Raw genomic sequence first — 18,456 nt, forward strand, 5'->3', positions numbered from 1 at the left:
ACATCTCAACATCGACCAACCACATTGAAGAAATCCTATCAATGCTATTCAATCTATAAATGGCCAAAGACTTGTCCATCCAAGCAAAAAAGTCACTATCAAAATGCTCTCTGCAACTCGATTCTACATTTGTAACCTTTGCCAAACTATTCACAATGATACATCTTAGCCTAGCTAACTCAGATATGATTGTGCTTGCTTCCCAATGGCACCCCACTTGGGAAAAGCAAGAACATCTATTTTACAAAAGTATCCCCATCTAGCCCAAGACTTCAAAGCAACAATTGCAACCCTACCAAATACTTCATTCATTCATAGAGGTAACATGTCTTAAGGACTTTTTTGATATTGATAGGCTACACCACCTTTCTAGGACAACCACTCGCTTCCTCAAATGATGGTATATCATTTTCTTTGATGCTACTACTACTTACTCAGGAAACAAGGTGTTACCATAGCCATGAACAACACAAGATTATCAAGCTTCTAAAATATGATCTTACATATTGTGAGACCATATCTTTGCATGCCATCATTGAGGCCCACATGCCAATACCACCCAACCAACTACTCCATCACCCACTAATTGAAAACCTACTAACTAAAGAAGAGCTCCATGGAGTGAGTCACTTCAATGGACCCTCATTCCTAGACAACATCATGTCTTATCTTTGTGAGCTACTAATTCGGCCCCATGTCTTGGATACTTTAGTTGAACTTGAGTACAATCCCGACTACTACAGTTGATTGATTCATGAACCCTTATCTACTATACATAAAGAAAACAACCAATCTTCCTTGTGAATAATAATAAAACTTGTAAAACATAAAACCACCTGCATATACTATTACATACTCTTCTAAGATGGAGAGATTGATAAAATTTTGCAAGGGCAAAGACAAGTCTGGATTGCCAAGAGAGACCTCAAAGACGAAGACACCAACTCCAAAACATTAGAAAGTGAGGCCTTCAAAGATCCTCAAGAATCCAAGAGCAACTGAGAAACTGAGAACTTGACCACATCCAAGTAACTATTAATTATTATCAACCTTGAGAATCTAGTTGAAAAATACCAAACTGCCAAGGAACTTGTGGCCAAATGTGGCCTCAAAGAGTACATCCGAGCCACATTCACTTTTTAGCTTTCTTCGAATTGATCAAGAACTATGGTCCAACCACTAGATCCATACAACATAGAAACTAATGGAAGCTATAATGAATAGGTGGCTAGCATCACATTCACCATGAAGCTAGTAGAACAGACCTTGCACATCAAAATGGGATCATGAAAGTATGTTAAAATACAAAAGACCCCCCAAGTCTCCCAAAGGTGGGAAGAAACTTCAATTATAAGAATTAATGAAATTGCAATGAAAGTAGTGGCCAATGAAGGAGTTCTCCTAAGAGAAATATCAAAAGGAGAGATGAGGGTGATAGCATAGCTATTCCATCATCTCTTCACATACAACAAAACCTAGGCCAACCCAACCAGGACATCTAAATGGCTCCTAGATGATATATTGATAGGAAACCTAGTTAAGCACAACTTAAATGCTTTATAACTAGAACATGTCATAGAACCCCTAGCCAAGGCACAAAGAGTCGGTCCAAAGAATCCTAAAGTGAAGCTTAATTGCACGAAGAAAGACCAAGCATAATATCATCAACTATGGTAGCTCACTTCTCCATAACGTTGTAGAAATGCCCCTCCAAGAGATCTTGCCACCATACACAAAACCACCCATGATGTCCAAGGATTCATATAATGACACGATTGAGAGAGAAAAAATGTGAAGAGAATAGGGAGAAAATCCCAACCATAGTGATGACATAAGCAAGAAGAAGAAAAAGCATAGAGAAGATGAAAAAGTAAGCTCATCCTGGAAGGACTCCAATGAAGAAGACATGAAAGAGAGTGACTGATTTTTCGAGATGCTAAAAAGAGGTCAAAGAAGAAATGGAGAAAACTAAAAGCCAAAATAAGGTAATCACATGAAGAGTATAAAAGGGATATCAAAACATCTATAGAAGATTCCATGCACAATAAGTACCAAATCCATCATGTAGCAAATAGCAAGCGTTACAGCCTAAAAAGGAGAAAGTAGCTCTAGTGAGGTAAAGAAGAAGGTGAAAAAGGAACCAATCGATGACTCTATGACCCTCAATGAGCTAATGGCTCATTTAGAGACCATGCATACATAGACTAGTAAGTTGGAAAAAGAAAGATCTATATCTAAAGTCACCACAACTAATCCAAAAGAAAGCTCTTGCCCAAAAGATACCACAAAGAATGCACAATAATCTTTCGAGGACCAGAGTGCAGTAGGAAGAATAGGATCCCTTGAGCAGATGTGCGAAAAGATTAAAGAAGACAAATCTAATGCACTCAAGGCCATGAGCTCCAAGGTAGGTTGGAAAGGACACAAGATGAATATAAAAGCTTCTTGATAGAATTTGAAAAGCAAGTTGATGAGCTCTAGGCTCAATCACATGAACGCAATAAGGTGTTGAACAAGCTTCAAGAGAAGCAAGTGTAGGAGTTCTAGAACTAGTCAGAGGAGCATGACTTAGTGCTCATAGATCTCCAAAACCAAATGAAGGAGCATGATACAATACTCAAGAACTTTAGGAAAAACATATATAAGAGCTTCAAACTCAACTAAACGAGCATGACTTAGAGCTTAAAAAGCTTAGGATCATCTTAAAGAACAGGAGACCACCATGAACAAGCTTCAAGATAGACTCAAGGAGTAAGACTAGTCACTCAAGAACTATAGACCAGAAACTACTGGCTAATCACACAACTAACAACAATCAACTACCAACTCACCATTGTTAAAATCGAAGTGGCCCACGAGAAGACAAATATTGATCTACATGAGACACAAGCTCTAGAGCATTAGCAAATACAAGGCCAATGGAGTACCTTATATACAGGTTTGCAAGAGACCATCTCCACCATCTTGTTGGAGGGTGTGAATACGGTAGAAAATATTATACAATGGCTCTCCAAGACTACTCTAATAAATCTCCCCAATGACCTAGGATTATCGTTGTCTAGCAAAAGTTGGGACAGAGTCTAGTTGAAGGCCTTTCAAACTAGTCATGGTGAAGCAACAAGAGCTATTCAAGGAAGTTGTGATGTCAGCCCATATGCCTCAATCTAAGAATCTAGAATAACTTAAATCCCAACTAGGATTGCTCTCTAACACCTTGGAAAGTATTGAGAGGATTCAAGGGATCAATCTAATAATAGAAGTGCCAATCAAGGAGGATTTAATTTTCTAATTGAGGTAGAAAGGCTATGACAAGCATGAACTCAAGGTAGTAGGTCAGGTGCAACCTAAAACATCCTAGTCAACCTCTCCCATCACCTTAGAGCCACCTACAATCATGAAACCCCCCATGGATCTACTAGATTTACTCTATTTTAATACAGGGGAGTCAAAAGAGCACCCAACAGATGAAGAGGAAGACCCAAAGAAAAAGGAAGCTTACATGACTATGATCCAAACTACACAACCTTAGCACAAAGAGTAATAGAGCATCCCATTCTCCCTAGGCATTTACCACAAGAAGAGGAGGAAAATCTAGAGATAATGTAGAAATACCAAGAGAAGTAGGAGACTAACCATGCTATGAAGATTGATTTCAAGGTAAATGAGAAGAGTACATTTAGGAAGCCACTCCCATTATGCATTATACAATTGCTCATACAAATAGCTAAAAGCATTACTACAAAGTGGTTGGACCCTTTAGATGTGAAAGCTTATTAAAAGTCATGCAGAGTTTAAGGAAGTAAGGGGAGATACTTGAAATTAAACCCCAAGAAAGTATGCCCAAGACTACCAAAATTGCATTACCCCATTTTGGAAGGCATCAAGATGGCATGTGAAGCCTTCATTTACTCTCGAAAGAAAGAGCGAGTAGGTCCACTTTTGTCTCTATCCAAGAAGGTATGGCTAAGAGTATCAATGAAAGGAGCATGGTACATAAAATTTGCCAAAGATCCCAATATCAAGCGACCCATGCCAACAAAACCTACTTGTTCCAACTTATTGACCTAGTCCCTTCCTTTGCACATTTCATAAGAGGATTCACTAATTTTCTAGAGCCCTTCTTCATCATAATTTGCAAATATCTCCACCTCCTCACATCAAGTTTCTCTACAACCAGTAACCCCTTATGAAGACGGACTAACCCCCTCTTTTTTGCTATCAACACTGGATTTGATTGAGCAACAATAGTTTGCCTTCACCTCTATGCCCTATTATTTACTAACTTATTGTACCTAGTTATACTTGAGGGCATGGACAACAAGTTTGCCATATACACATATTCTTTTTACCCAAAGGCATCACTACAGCTACAGGATCACACCAAGGAGTACCTTCTGAGAAAGGGTTGTCTCCAACATATGCTCATGCCACTTCTTGAGTGATATGTTTCAGACCCGTAATATCAATGGCCTGCACCTATCACAACCCCTTCAGCATTGGCCATCGCCTCTTTCTTGTTCTTCAAGCTAACCTAGCATGCCCTAAGTCTCTCATTCCCTTGTACATGGGCCACCCACATCTCTTCCACCACACCACACTATACACCCTTGCCATTTCCCCCATCAAATGTCCAAGAGTCTTTCACTAGTAGTAGCACTATCCATTCCATTTTAGATGGACCACTCACATCTCTTCTGCCACACCACACCATCCACCCTTGCAATTTCCCTCATCAAACATGCTAAAGCCTTTCACTAGTAGCAATACTATCCATTCCCTTTTACATGGGCCACCCACATCTTTTCTACCACACCATGCCATCCACCCTTGCCATTTCCCTCATCGGATGTCCCGAAACCTTTTGCCAGTAGCAACATTATCCATTTGGCAAAAGTACCATGGAACTAGTACTCATCTAGGGGGGGGATAAATGCTAATTACAAGAAGAAGATAAAGAAAATGCCTAGATATTTTAGAAAATGATAATTTTTGTTACACTTAGTGTTATTATTTTTATGAGAGTCAGTCTCCCTCCCATGCAAATTGTATTTAGCAGCTAGCATCCCATCTCTAGTTTATTATTTTATGAAGATTAAATTTTGATTGCATGTAAACAAAGCCATGACTAGTTGAAAGAACCACAAAAGGGACAGGATGCCCAAGGGGAATGGGGAAACCCTAACCCTAATTTTCTTGTATTTAAAGGATGAGAAAGAATAGAGCGCACTATTCATATGTGTGAAAAATTTTAGTTCTCCCTTCTTGATTTTCATTTGTGAGAGAGAAAGACAGTGAGAGTGAGAGAGTTAAGAAAGAGAGAGTGAGTGAGCATGTGTGAGGGTCCATGCATTTTAGGTTCCCACAAAGAACTTTAATATTTTACATTGGGTCATTCAGAAGACTCGAGTACTTGAGATCATCAATGAGAAAAAAATGAAAAAATCTTACATGTTCAAGGCATAGGAGAATATAACACAGAATGTCATATGATAGATAATCTATCATTGACAAAATTGTATTTAAATTTAAGTAATTTTATACTAGAACAACATGCTATATGCAATGGTATATGATAGGTGACTTGAAGACCTTGAACTATATGCACAACATATTAAAGGGTGCCAATTCTAAAATTATGTTATATTGCATGAACTCTTGATAAAAGGAACTGTACAAAAGCTCTAGATAGGCACATGAAGGACCCTACTTTCAAAGTAGATGATATTTCACTATGTAAAGTTCACATTTTTATAATCCATGCTCTTTTGTAGAATCATTGAGAAACTCTTATTTTTGTAGACATTCTTTGCATGGTGTTTACATCCTAGAGTAGAAAATGAAAAGTTTATAAAAGCACTCAACAAAGTTCTATCTAAAATTGGCTTGTATGGAAAAAATGTAAGGTTGGAGAGTGATGAGAAAAGATCAAACAATAGAAAAGATGTATCCATAAAGCCCTCCATAAGAGGTATTAAGCAAAGAAAATTTCTATCTATATAACCCCTGGATAATGACCATCTAACACATTGATAAGACATGGCTACAATGTCAGCATCATAGGATATAAAGTTTGTTAATTTTATTATACAACAAATAGAAAGGCAATCATACCCATGCAAACTAGAGATGTGCCAGAATGCAAAATGTGAATCCTTGGAAATTTTTTTATGTCCAAATTATGAAATAATAGTATTAACATTGATCAATCACAACTCCTTTTAAACAACACTTGATAAGTATAAGAAGTCAATGATTGAAGCCTGGATAGACCAATACATAACCCACTATATGGTGATGAGAGACTTGGCTCAAACAACTTATTATATTATGTAAAAAATTTGGCAAGTATCCATACTTAATGGGTGCTACGTATGTTGCAACACATGATCTGCACTCACACTACATGGTTTGCAAAAGAACATGGTAGTCTATGAATATGGTCAATGCAAGAAATGGAAAAAACATACTACAGTATGGTCAACTACTTTTAAGATACAATACATAATGGCTTTGGGGGGGGGGGGGGGGGGGGGCAAATAGCCTATAATAATTATAGCAATGGATTTACAATAATATTATCCATAGAGTGAAGAGAAAGGCTTAACTTAGAACATCTAGCATCCATCAGACATCGATACATATAAACAAAGAAAATAGAAAAACTACTTTGGTAGCAATAGCTAAACATACAAAGTGGTGACTCACAAAAAAATGATGTGGAAAAATCTTGATAGCTATGAATTGTACATAAACTAAAGAGTTGTTAAATTACTTGAAACAATCAAGATCCAACTCAATACATCAATACATTGTTTCAAAATACATCAATATGTTGGTGTCTAAACACACCATTGAGTTATCTATTGTTCTCCTCCTTCTATTCTTGACCTTCTCAAAGATCACTCCCTTTCTTGTTTGCAATGGTTAATAGCAAGAAGTGTTGACTTTTTTAACCTCATTAATTCTCTCTTTCCATATTAATTTGCATATTTGGGTTGCAAATCCAACATGCTAGTCCATGATTAGTGTAAAAATATATATGCTAGGTGTGTCTCTTTATACATTAGCTCAAGTTTCTCTTCTATGTCTGAAAAATCAATCTCTAGGCCTACAAGAAAGACCACAAGAAGCGCCATTTTATATAAGCAATTTTCTATCATAGAGTGTGACTTGAATGCCATGAGGTGAACCCCATCTTGTGCTAGAAAGGGTCCCCCTCACATTATTTAGAACATGATCCTAACGTCTTCAATTTTTGCTTCTATGCACCTAACATGATGCAATTTTACAGGGGTTTACATGCTATACATCAAAATGTTGAAATTTACATCATAGAGTGTGAGTTTAAACATCATGAGGTAACCCCATCTGGCATTAGAAAGGTTCCCCCTTGTGTTACTCAAGACATGACCCTATAATTATTTAAAGAATAGGGCCCCTTCTATTGTACTCCACAAGCTCAACAATGGGAATTTCGACACCCTCTTATTCATTCAAGAGGCTTGATCTAAAAAGTATGAGGATTATCTCTCACCTAGCCTCTCGCACACATCACAAACACTAAGATTCTCTTGTAATACGCTTGTGTGACCTTCCTTCAAACATGAAGGGCACCCTTGCAAAGCTCCATGACCCACGAGTGTGCTCCTTTAGTTCTCAACCCTCTACCACTGGAGCATGCAAGGAAAAAGCATGAGGGTAGGTATGAGAGTCATTGTATAAAATGAATATTCACTTCCTTCCCAACCCATATACCTCAAATGATCCCAAGGAAGTATGTTAGTCTCACATTGCACATTGAACCACTTTGGACCTCCTAGTGAAAGGGTCAAGTGCTCTATTCATCAGTGTTATAGTCACTCGTTCTATTTTTTATTCTTGAAATTTTGGCATTCATCAAGTTTGATATCGAATTTTAAAATACCACCACATTCTACATGGGTAACTTCAAGCAATTGAATTGGGGTGGATTGCAATGCCTCCAAATCACATAGTCTATTATTATTTTGGTTTTAAATCACATTTTTGTGATTGAGCTATATACATGCATAACCTTTTTATTAACTTGATTGTGGGAAAATCTCACAAACATAGGATTCAACAACAATGAGCCTTTTACATTTGACTGCTTCATAATTGCCTATAAAGTTTTATACATTGCAAAGTAGCCTATGTATTAAAGGCTTACCTCATCCAGAATCTCTTGGACATCTTTTGGATGTGGTATATTAATTTTTATGAAGTTTGGTATGCTTTTTTGGGAACTTCCTAAACTTCGCTTACTTCATTATTACTTTCATTTTCTTTTGCTTTACAAGAAGATCAACATTAGATGTGATCCAAGGAAGTCAAGCATGACATGACCACTTTGATCAGGGTGCAACCAAGACATGTTCCACATAGAAATGACATAGTGGACTATACATGCATACTTAATTGCATTAAGAAGTAAGAAGAGCTCCTTACTTGATTGCGAGTACAGGCAGCTCACCGAGACGGAGATGAACTATTCCACTACAGAAAGGGAAGGGTTGCCATGGTGTTTGCTGTGAAGAAATTTAGGCATTATCTGTTGGCCACACCCTTCGTCTTTTTCATTGACCATCAAGCCTTGCTTTATCTTGTGAACAAGCCGTGCATTATAGGTCACATAGCAAGATGGTTACTTCTCTTGTTGGAGTTTGATTTTTCTGTGGTTGTACATAAGGGAAAGCAGCACTACATGGTTGATCACATGTCCTACATATCCATTAGAGAAGCTGTTGGACAAGGCATACCTGACGACCTACCGGACGCTCATCTCTTTGGCCTGTCTAACAAAGGAGACTTGTTTAAGGCTGATTTGACGCTATATTGGGCCGATGATGTAGTTCAAGTGCTAGAGAACGGTTTGCCCGAGAGACCTGTTGAGAAAGCCAGGCTATGCTGCTACTTCCTGCCTTCAGTTAAGCAATATCTCGAAGGTTATTTTCTCTTTTCAAAAAACCAATGTGTTTTTCTTAAGTCGCAACCCTTCTTTTAAATTTGGTAGTTGCAAAATCGCCTCATTGCTACGTTCTAACTTCTCCAAACATGCATTCATGGCATGCTTAAACTATCTATTCTCCTTCTCAAGCAAACCCTTCTCTAACAATGGGACCTATCCACCCAAGACAATATGTGTATCCTTTAAAAACCAACAAAGAAGAGCTCATCGCTCAATTGCATGTACTCCTTTTTTATACGACCACTTCCTACCTTTGTTTGAGCAATATCCCAAAGTATTTTTTCTCTTTTGCAAAGATCCAATGTTATTTGCTTTAGTTGTAACCCTTCTTTCTCTTTTTGTAATATCTAAATGGTCTCCTTAGTGCTTTCTAGCTTCATTCATAGCATGAGTCAACTATCTATTCTCCTTTTCAAGTAAATCTTGCTCTAACCAAAGCCACATGAAGAATTCCAAAAAAACTTATCATATCTATCACCAACAAAATTGATCAAAGATGTTATGTCCTTGAATATGGCTATAGATTTTTTCAAAGAGTCCATGGGATAGAGCTCCTATCAATCGATAAATCTATATTATTTGTTCCATGTACTGTAAACAATTGTTTTTCATTATTCGATAAAGTGAAAGGCTTGTTTCTCTTACAAAGAGATTGGTATTTAGCATCAAGCTCAACATAAAGATTGTAGACTGCTCTGCTCCTTCGAGCATCTACTTATTCAATGTCCCCAAATGTATAGAGAAAATAGGATAGTTTTCTCTTATGAAATAGAAAAGTAATATTGCATAAGCACCACCAATAGAATATCATTGTCATTTACAATACAAGGCAAGTGAAAGAATGCAAAATGAGATTATGGTGGTAAAGGATAGCATAAAAAATTTTCCAATTGTCAAACATTTGAAAGATCTATTGATGGTCGATTTTTTGAGACACAAGTCATTAAAATTCATACTTTGTGTGTGCATGTGTGTGTGTGTGCATGCGTGTGCGTGTGTGTGTGTGTGCATGCGCGTGCGTGCGCGCGTGAATTCAAATGATCAAAAAAAGGTTTCATTATAGTTTTTGAAATTTTTGGATTATCACTCTCTAAGCTAAGTTGGCATTTCTTAGGAGGTGACTTTTTAGTCCAAAGTAAACCTAAGGTGCCTCTTGTTATAGCCACCTATAGAATGGCCATATTGATTCATTTCTATTCCTCTACATGCATGTTTGTCTTGTTAAAGCGATCTCCCTCAAACGAACACCACCATGCAAAATAGTTGCAATCTCCATCTCTTAGATTTAGAGGTGTACATATACGTCCTCTATCCAAATTAGGATCTCCCTATTGCTCTAGCCATAATCTCCTTTTATTTCCACAATCACATCCATAGTTATTTCCTCTAGCAAATGATTGTGAATCTTCACCTCTAGAGATATTACCATATCCATCCTAATTATAAAATACTACATCATTATATTACACCACTAGTGTCGTTTATAATACATAGGGAGATCAACTTCTCAAAATGAAGCATAGAACCCCCACAAGCTAAGGTACCGATATCCAAATACTTGAATTGTAGTCCCAAACCATTCAAGGTAATCAATACAAGATTATCATCATCAATAGGTGCATCAATGGGCGTCAATTCTTCTACAATCTACTTAATCTCAACTCAAAATTTTCGATGCTATGTTGCCTCTTCAAGCACCATGCAAAATGTTGCTTAAGCTTAATTTTCTTTCTTCAATGCATGTATCATACATCTTCTCCATAATATATCAATCTTTTCTACATGTGCTAGCCTTCGTGATATGAGTGGTCAAAGTCTCTAAGACACATATGGATATCGAACGCAATACTTTCCCTATCTTTCCAATCCAATTCATGCATGCCATCTTTGGTTTGCCTTCTTCTATTCTTTGGTAGAAATAGTCCCTAGTAGTGTTGGACATGCATCTTTACTTGTGATAAGCTCCCATAAGCCTTTGCCATCAAAAACTTATCCTATAAGCTCCCATAAGCCTTTTCGTATCAAAAAATGATCTATCTATAAGATCCTGCCCTAAATTTCTCTCCACACTAAACAATCCAAAACCAAGTAAATGATGACTCAATTGAAAAGGCAAAAGAGATAAAAATACATCCATAAGCATGCTGAGGAAAGAGAGCACAAACCCATCAATAGATCTAATATGTATGCAAGGAGCGTCCAAATGAAAGTATGAGCACAATATATAGCCAAAATAACCATATGATCATGCCAAACAATGATATCTCCACTACTCGTCAATGTTGAATTCAAGCATGGTATGAAGTTATTGCTCAAAGGTCTAGAATAGATCTTCAAAGCCCTCAAATATATGCCCAAAATACTACAAAAATATGTAATTTGTGTGAGCCGAAGTAGTGCCAAAATCCTCCAAACACTACATTCAAATAGGCCTTTTGTGTTGTCCCAATGTAAATGCAAATAATTTGAGTGAGCAAAAATCCTCTTCAACTAGATCGCACATCTACCAATATGAATATACCAAGTTTGATTAGTTCCAAGGTAAAAATCATATTTTTGTATGTTAAGGTTTAAGGATTTAAAACATTAATTATTTCTTAAGTGATCATATTAGGAAAAATAAAAGCCATCAAGCTACTTTGTTTTGCAAGCCACTAGTCAATGCTACAATAGCCCCATAGGATGTCCTAATAGGATAAGATGTATTCATTTTGTCCTACAAATCCACTTTAGAAGCTCTAATTCAAAAATATTAAAACATCTTAAGAAAAGATAAATACACTAAGCTTTCTCCTCCTCTCCACATTCAATTACAAGCTTCAATAAATTAATTCTTCTTGCAATTTGAATAGTAATCCAATTTTATTTTTTCCCCTGAAAAATCCATTCATATATTGATATCTTGACAGCTCTCCCAATCACTTTGATAACATGTTCAAATTCTCTCTCTTAATCAAAACTTGGACAACTTCAATCCATCTTGTAGTTAGTCTTGACCACTCACACTCTGCGCTCAAATTGCAATCCTCTAATACCAATTCAAAGATTGAGAGGGTGAGATTTTTGTTCTTCCTCATTCTTCATTCTCTTTGCATACTTTTTTTCTCTCAAATAAAAAATGAATAAATATCTCTTGTTGGACTTTTTCCCTACAATACATTCACACTCTTTCTCTTCAACCTTATAGTAGAGTAGACTACTAATACAAATATACCCACATTTAAGATGTTTACTAAAACTTCTAGTTTGCTATCAAAAGTTGTACTCATATGATTTCATTTCATAATATTGCAATTGGGTCTTGTTCAAAAGATATAAAGATTCTAGGTTTCAAGTGGGCAATGGTTTAAAAGCATATTGTTATATCTTGGAAGTGTATAAGAAGACTCTAGTCTTCATCTTCCACTTCGGAGTACTATTCACTGCCTGAAAACAGTGATCGCACGTCGAACGATTTTGCCAATCCTTATCTTTACATAAAATCCTCCCAAAATGGCTGAAAGCTACATGCTTTCTTTTACATGTCATCATATTCTAGAAGTTGTCTACACTTCTTGGATTTTTATAAGAGATAATATCTAAAATATCGAAAATTGGCTAAACTTGTCCAAAAATCTAGTTTTTAGATTATCCACACTACAAATACTAACATCAATATGGCATTGGCTCTCTAGATCAATAAGAAAGCCGCACTCTAGAGTTTTTTACACTGTGTGCGTGTAGCAGCACGACATCCACCCCCTCCTAACCTACACATCCTCCGGCATGTGCCAAAGTCTTATGGATTTGCAGTGTTAGAAGAAGTATCCTCTGTCATGTCAATGTCTTCATCTTCTACCTCTTCTTCTTCTATATTCTCATGTTCATGCTCAGCAAACTCTTGAATGACTTCATACATCTCTAAAGTGTCAACATAAATAACCTCTTTTTTTGCCATGTTTTCAACATTAATTGCTACAGAAATTTTAGCCACTGTATCAACATCAACCAGCCCTGAAAATAGCCCTGAAATACCTTCATTTGCATCCATCAAACCATTCAACCCATCCTACATATTTCTTTTCAACCCTACACATGGCTGAAATATTCTTAAAACTGTCAAGACTACATGCTATCCATTCCTGCAATCCAGATATAAACACAATTTTCCCCTTTCTTGGAGGCATAATTATCTTCCTAGAGGCGCTACCATAGCCTCCACTTACAGTAGTGTTGTCTTAAAACCCTTAAACTCTCGTACATTAGGTGGCATAGGATCATCTCATAGCCTATCCCGATTGTGGGGATGATTCACATAAACAGTAAAACTGTACCGCCTGTGTATTGTCTTTACTCCGAACCCGAGCATATGAAGAACCATCATCTAAGGCTTTTGTTTCCAGCCTTGATTCCGAAATATAGGGCTATCCCAAAATCACCAAATAACTACATGAATCCTGCACAAAAAAATGATATTCATCCCTAACATCTCCAATAGTCACGAGTACATTCGAACAGGTCGCATAAAGATTCCCTGATGAATTGTTTGCTACTCACATGCGCCATCCCGGATCTACATTAATCGCCCAACCTCAATTCTCATACAAGGTGCGTGCCATAACATTGATTTCAGAACCATGATCCAAGAGAGCTATGCAAGGTGTCTCTCTTTCTCCCACTTTAATAATTGCCTTTGTTATAGTACAAGCCCAATGCGTTCATGAATAATGACTGCTTTGAATAAAATTAACATCTTCTTCTTCATGTGCTTGTTGATGGACATCCATATTATACATAACCTTCTCTCTATACTTACTGTTGCCCATAAGATCAATTTTAGCCACAAGCTTGCTATCTACACTCCCATTTTCAACATCAGCATGTTCCAAAATAGCATTACATACATCATCATATTCCCTCTGAAGATGTTTCTTTGTGTCTTTGTCAACCTACATCAACACTTGCAAAACTTTATCAAACTATCTTTTTTGTTTCAGCATATCAATGATTGCATCATAAAATTCACGCTTCGCGATTCCAAGAACTTTGCCAAGTGTGAATTCCACTCTACTGCCAAGTATGTGATCTTCCAAGACTTTTTTAAGGTTTGTGGCAGTCTTAAGATCCGATTGTAACCTATAACCAGACTACTTGTCCCTTTTCTTTCCTTCTTGTTTCTTCTCTTGATATGCATCCTCCATAACATGCTCAGGTATGGCTTTTTCAGTCTCTTTCTGTTGCTCCATTTTACTTCGCGTTATGCGTTTAGATGGGCCTGAAGAGGAAGGACCAGCAGTGTCCTCATCTCTTCTTCTCTTTTCTTCCACAAGAGCTTCTTAATTATGAACCTCAGCCAAATAAGCATAGGCTGAAAATGAACTCTGACTTACATCAGTCAATTTAGACTTTGTCGTTATTCCCTTTTCCATGCAAGCTAATGCTTGTATCCAAACACAAGACTTTGCTTCAACCATGCCTCCTTTACGAGCTTCATCTATCCTTTCAACTCTCAACCCATATGTGGTTGCATCTATGGCAACAAATGTTGTCCTTGCAGCCATATCTTCCAACCTCTTCTGCATGCCACCATTTCCAAAATTTGGCTCTATTGGAAGACCAGTTTCTGTTGCGTGTATTTTGCCATCTTTCCAAAAGACTAATCTTTTCGCTTCCACTTTACGGTAGGTTGTACAACCTCGCTTTTCATGCTGTAAACTATCACACCAAATGAATCTCCTCTTATATCCTTCTCTATACGGTCTTTGGGCTATTGCCTGAGCCTTCCCTTCTAACTTAACATCCAACTTTTCGACCTTTGCATAGATTTCTATCAAATTCAACCTCAAATCACGCATACCTTTGATTAATTCATCCACAGCATCACATTTAAGAGCCGAATCAACATGTATAGTCGGTTGTTTCACCATAGCTACAAGCGTCTTGGCTGCAATTTCAACCCCCTTCTAAGCACTGACACATGTGGTGCTTGTATCCCATTTTAATTTCATCCGCTCTCTTTACCAACATATACACTGTCTCAGTTACATTAGCTCAATCTGACTTTAGTCCCATTTCAGAAGAGGCATCTTCTAAACGATCAATTAGCTTCTCCTGCAAGATAGGATCTGGAGCCTTCAGAAACAAATCAATTTTCTTGACTCTCCAATGATTGCTACTCATCGACATCCAACTGTGCATACCAACTTTCAAATTCACGAAGCAACCAACCCTTTATTGGGATTTCCAATCCAAATTGTAAATGTCTTTGTATTTACCAGTCCAGCATCTTCCAAGAAAAACTCATCTTAAAGCTTTCTTAAAAACTGCCCAATCAGCATCTTTTCTATGTAACTCATCAATCCGATCGTGCAATGCATGCATGGACAAACGAGAGAAATACTGACTCCATGTATACTGCGGTACCCCATGAAACATCTTTTCTTCATACAACCGAATAAAAGTCGAAACATTTTGACCTTTAAACATCTTCAATTCTTGTCCCACTACCTTCAATGCATTCATAGCTAAAAAATCAATAATTTCTACTTCATGTCGAGTTTGCATCTATTGTTGTAACTGTTGCTACAACCAAGCAATCATCTCTTGTAAAGTGTCACCACCACTTAAACCAGTAAAATTCCCCATCTTTACACACCTCTGCTGCCGACTTTCATGTCAGATTCACCACTGTCGAAGTGTTTGGGATCGAAAGTCTACCGTGAGGATAAGAGACAGTAGGGTGAATGAAAATTCAAAGAGAGGAATAGACGAAAGAGCAAGGGTTTAAAGAAATAGAAAAAGTAAAAAAATACTCACAAAAAGAAATAAAAAATATAAAAAAATACTCACAGAGATTAAGTCTATCAATTTATTTTTGCATTATGAGAAGATAAATCTCTTGTAGACAAAAACATGCATAAAATAATACATTCCTCTATGCCACTCAGATCGCCAATCTTATGCTTCTTATGATACTCAGATCGCCAATGGAAGCATAAGATTACTCCATCTCCCACTTCGGAGTGATGTTCATTGCTTAAAAACAGCGATCGCGAGTAGCGCGATTTCGCCAATTCTTATTTTTTAATAAAATTCTCCCAAAATGGCCAAAAGCTACATACTTTCTTTTACGTGTCATCATATTCTAGAAGTTGTCTACAGTTCTTGAATTTTTACAATAGATAATATCTAAAGTGTCAAAAATTAGCTAAACTTATCCAAAAATCTGGTGTTTTTGGACTATCCACACTTCGAATACTAACATTAATAAGACATTGACTCTCTAAATCAATAAGAAAGCCGTACTCGAGCTTTTTACACTGTGCGCACGTAGCGACACGATAGCGCGCATGTGTGTGTGTGTGTGTGTGTGTGTTGATGTGCACACACATGCACTATATTTTCTAACTTTGGTCTGAAACATGCTTGAACTCTAACAATTTGCCCAAATAGTGATGATATTGTCTAGGATCTTTATCATGACTCTTGATAATCCCATCTTATTGCTCCTCTTTATCATCTACACTCTCTCCCAAAAGCAAGCTCTCACCATGGATATGAAGTTCGAGATGTCTCGCTGGTGGAAGAGTTGATGTCATAGTGCATATCTAGACTCTACTTTTAACCCCAATTTGGCATCAATGCATTCATGCCATGCCATATTTTATAAAGTAATCATGCAACACCCTAGACATTTTTTTCACTATTTACACATCTAACAATCTCCTTAGAGAAAAAACATATAATACTACGTGTATATATACATGATCCCAAATTTTGACCATCATACAATTTCAAGAAACACATCAAATGACCTTGTCCTCAATCTCTCTGAGGCACTGAGGACAAAAGTGAATCCATTATACTGATGTCCAATATGTATTATGTTTAGTGGGAGCATTACACCCATCAAAGGCATTGAGGACAAAAGTGAATGCACTTGGTGGCCAATCTCATGAAGAGAGAGGTGATACAAAACAGAGACTGCTGAAGTGATCTTCAAAGATGTAGCAGTCAAAAGATGTGTATGGTTGCAAGCTTGCCAAACACGAGAACACTCTCATCATGCCACACATGTTTTTTTAACCTCAAGGGCCTACATTCTTCACATCACTTTACAAAGGCAATAAAGTGTTAAAGCTTAAAGCAATTATATATTGAATGATAATGCAATGCTTTACAAAGACAATAACATGTGTGCATCTGCACCTGGAATAACACGAGATGCCCATAGTCCACTGGCTAAAATCTCGGCCCAGTTCATATAGAATCTGTAAGTCCCTTCTTTAGTTACAAAGTGATTAAGGAGGTGTGGGTGCATCACATGTAATGATCCTCCTTCCAGACTTAAAAATGCCAATGAAACAGAGAATATACATCACAATAAGACCAGATCCCAAGCAACTTTACAGCAACTTGACATTCTCCTATGTATATTCAGTGTAATGACAGTTGCCACCTGCCAAAAAATGGTATCATATTCATCATATTGTCAATCTTTTCTGCTCAGTGTCACATGCTTATATCTGCCAGTATTCCCTCATGTGAGAAATGTACATACCCTGCAGCTTTGAAAAGCTCTAGACCTTGTGTGCAGTGATCTTATATTGACATCTGGAGGATATCCACCATTATCTGGAACAGAGATCAAGTTCCTCTACTTGCCATGAGAGCATTACAAGTGGTTGAACATAGTTAAGCCTTGCCAACAAGTCCAAAATCTTTTGCTTAAAACTGTATAGAGCTCAGAATTCCAGTCCCATTTTGAAGGGAGTCTTCATCTGGGCTTTGACAGTGTCCGGGCAAGTTTTGATCTGGCCTTTGAGCCACCTTCTTCTCTTTCTTCCTTTTCTCTTTGCCACTAGACCCTTTCTCGTTCATTGAAGCATCCCTGGGCTCATCCACATATGAAGCAAAGGATTTGATCAGCTTTGCACTACGGGACATAGATCTGCTTGAGTCAGATGTTATCACGTCACTTCTTCGTGAGAACTGCCTTAGTAACCTGATCAAATAAATGAGAAGGCTTGTAACTGATGCCAACCCAGTCACCAGGAAGAGACCCCAAAAACTGGATAGAGACAGTTGGTAGGAATCAGCTTGAGGGCTTCCAGAATTGCATTGGTCTGCTGAAAGCCATGCATCATGAATCCTTTGTAGCTGACCTTTCTCCGACATGCTAAGAATAGCTGTTGACATGTCTATAGCCAATTCTGAATCCTTTGGAAAAGCCTGAATGTATTTTCTGCACCTTGTTAGTAAATATTAGGGAGAAAAGAAGAACATGCAACTTTACAATTGAATCAGAGAGAGATTCCAACAATGAGAATGAAGTATAAAAACAATCGTACAGAAGATGAATGTAAGATGTGAAGCTAACAGCTTGATAAGAAACCATAAACATAAGAGACTTAGTTTGACCTACATCAGCAAGACCAGCAGTGGATCAATGTCATGTAAACTACAGCAAAATAGGGCTGTACTTATGCTAC

The 18,456-nt window shown here is 37.4% G+C and overlaps 1 protein-coding gene across 3 annotated transcripts in view; it reads right to left on the reverse strand.

Moving 5' to 3' along the window:
• Positions 1-17,091: 17,091 nt before the first annotated feature.
• The window catches only part of LOC148026584 (glutamate receptor 3.3-like), a 42,066-nt gene continuing 40,701 nt past the window's right edge, over positions 17,092-18,456 (reverse strand). For 2 of the 3 annotated variants that reach the window (XM_087691035.1, XM_087691036.1), the window contains exon 6: positions 17,092-18,196. In XM_087691035.1, coding sequence (XP_087547161.1) covers positions 17,693-18,196 — 504 coding nt within the window. In that variant the 3' untranslated portion in view covers positions 17,092-17,692. The remainder of the gene's footprint in view (positions 18,197-18,456) is intronic. The other variant, XR_015692849.1, reaches the window with a different exon arrangement.

This window comes from Lygodium microphyllum, chromosome 13 (assembly GCF_053477565.2).
Source record: "Lygodium microphyllum isolate KBCC chromosome 13, Lygodium_microphyllum_v1.1.10, whole genome shotgun sequence".
Lineage (NCBI taxonomy): Eukaryota > Viridiplantae > Streptophyta > Polypodiopsida > Schizaeales > Lygodiaceae > Lygodium > Lygodium microphyllum.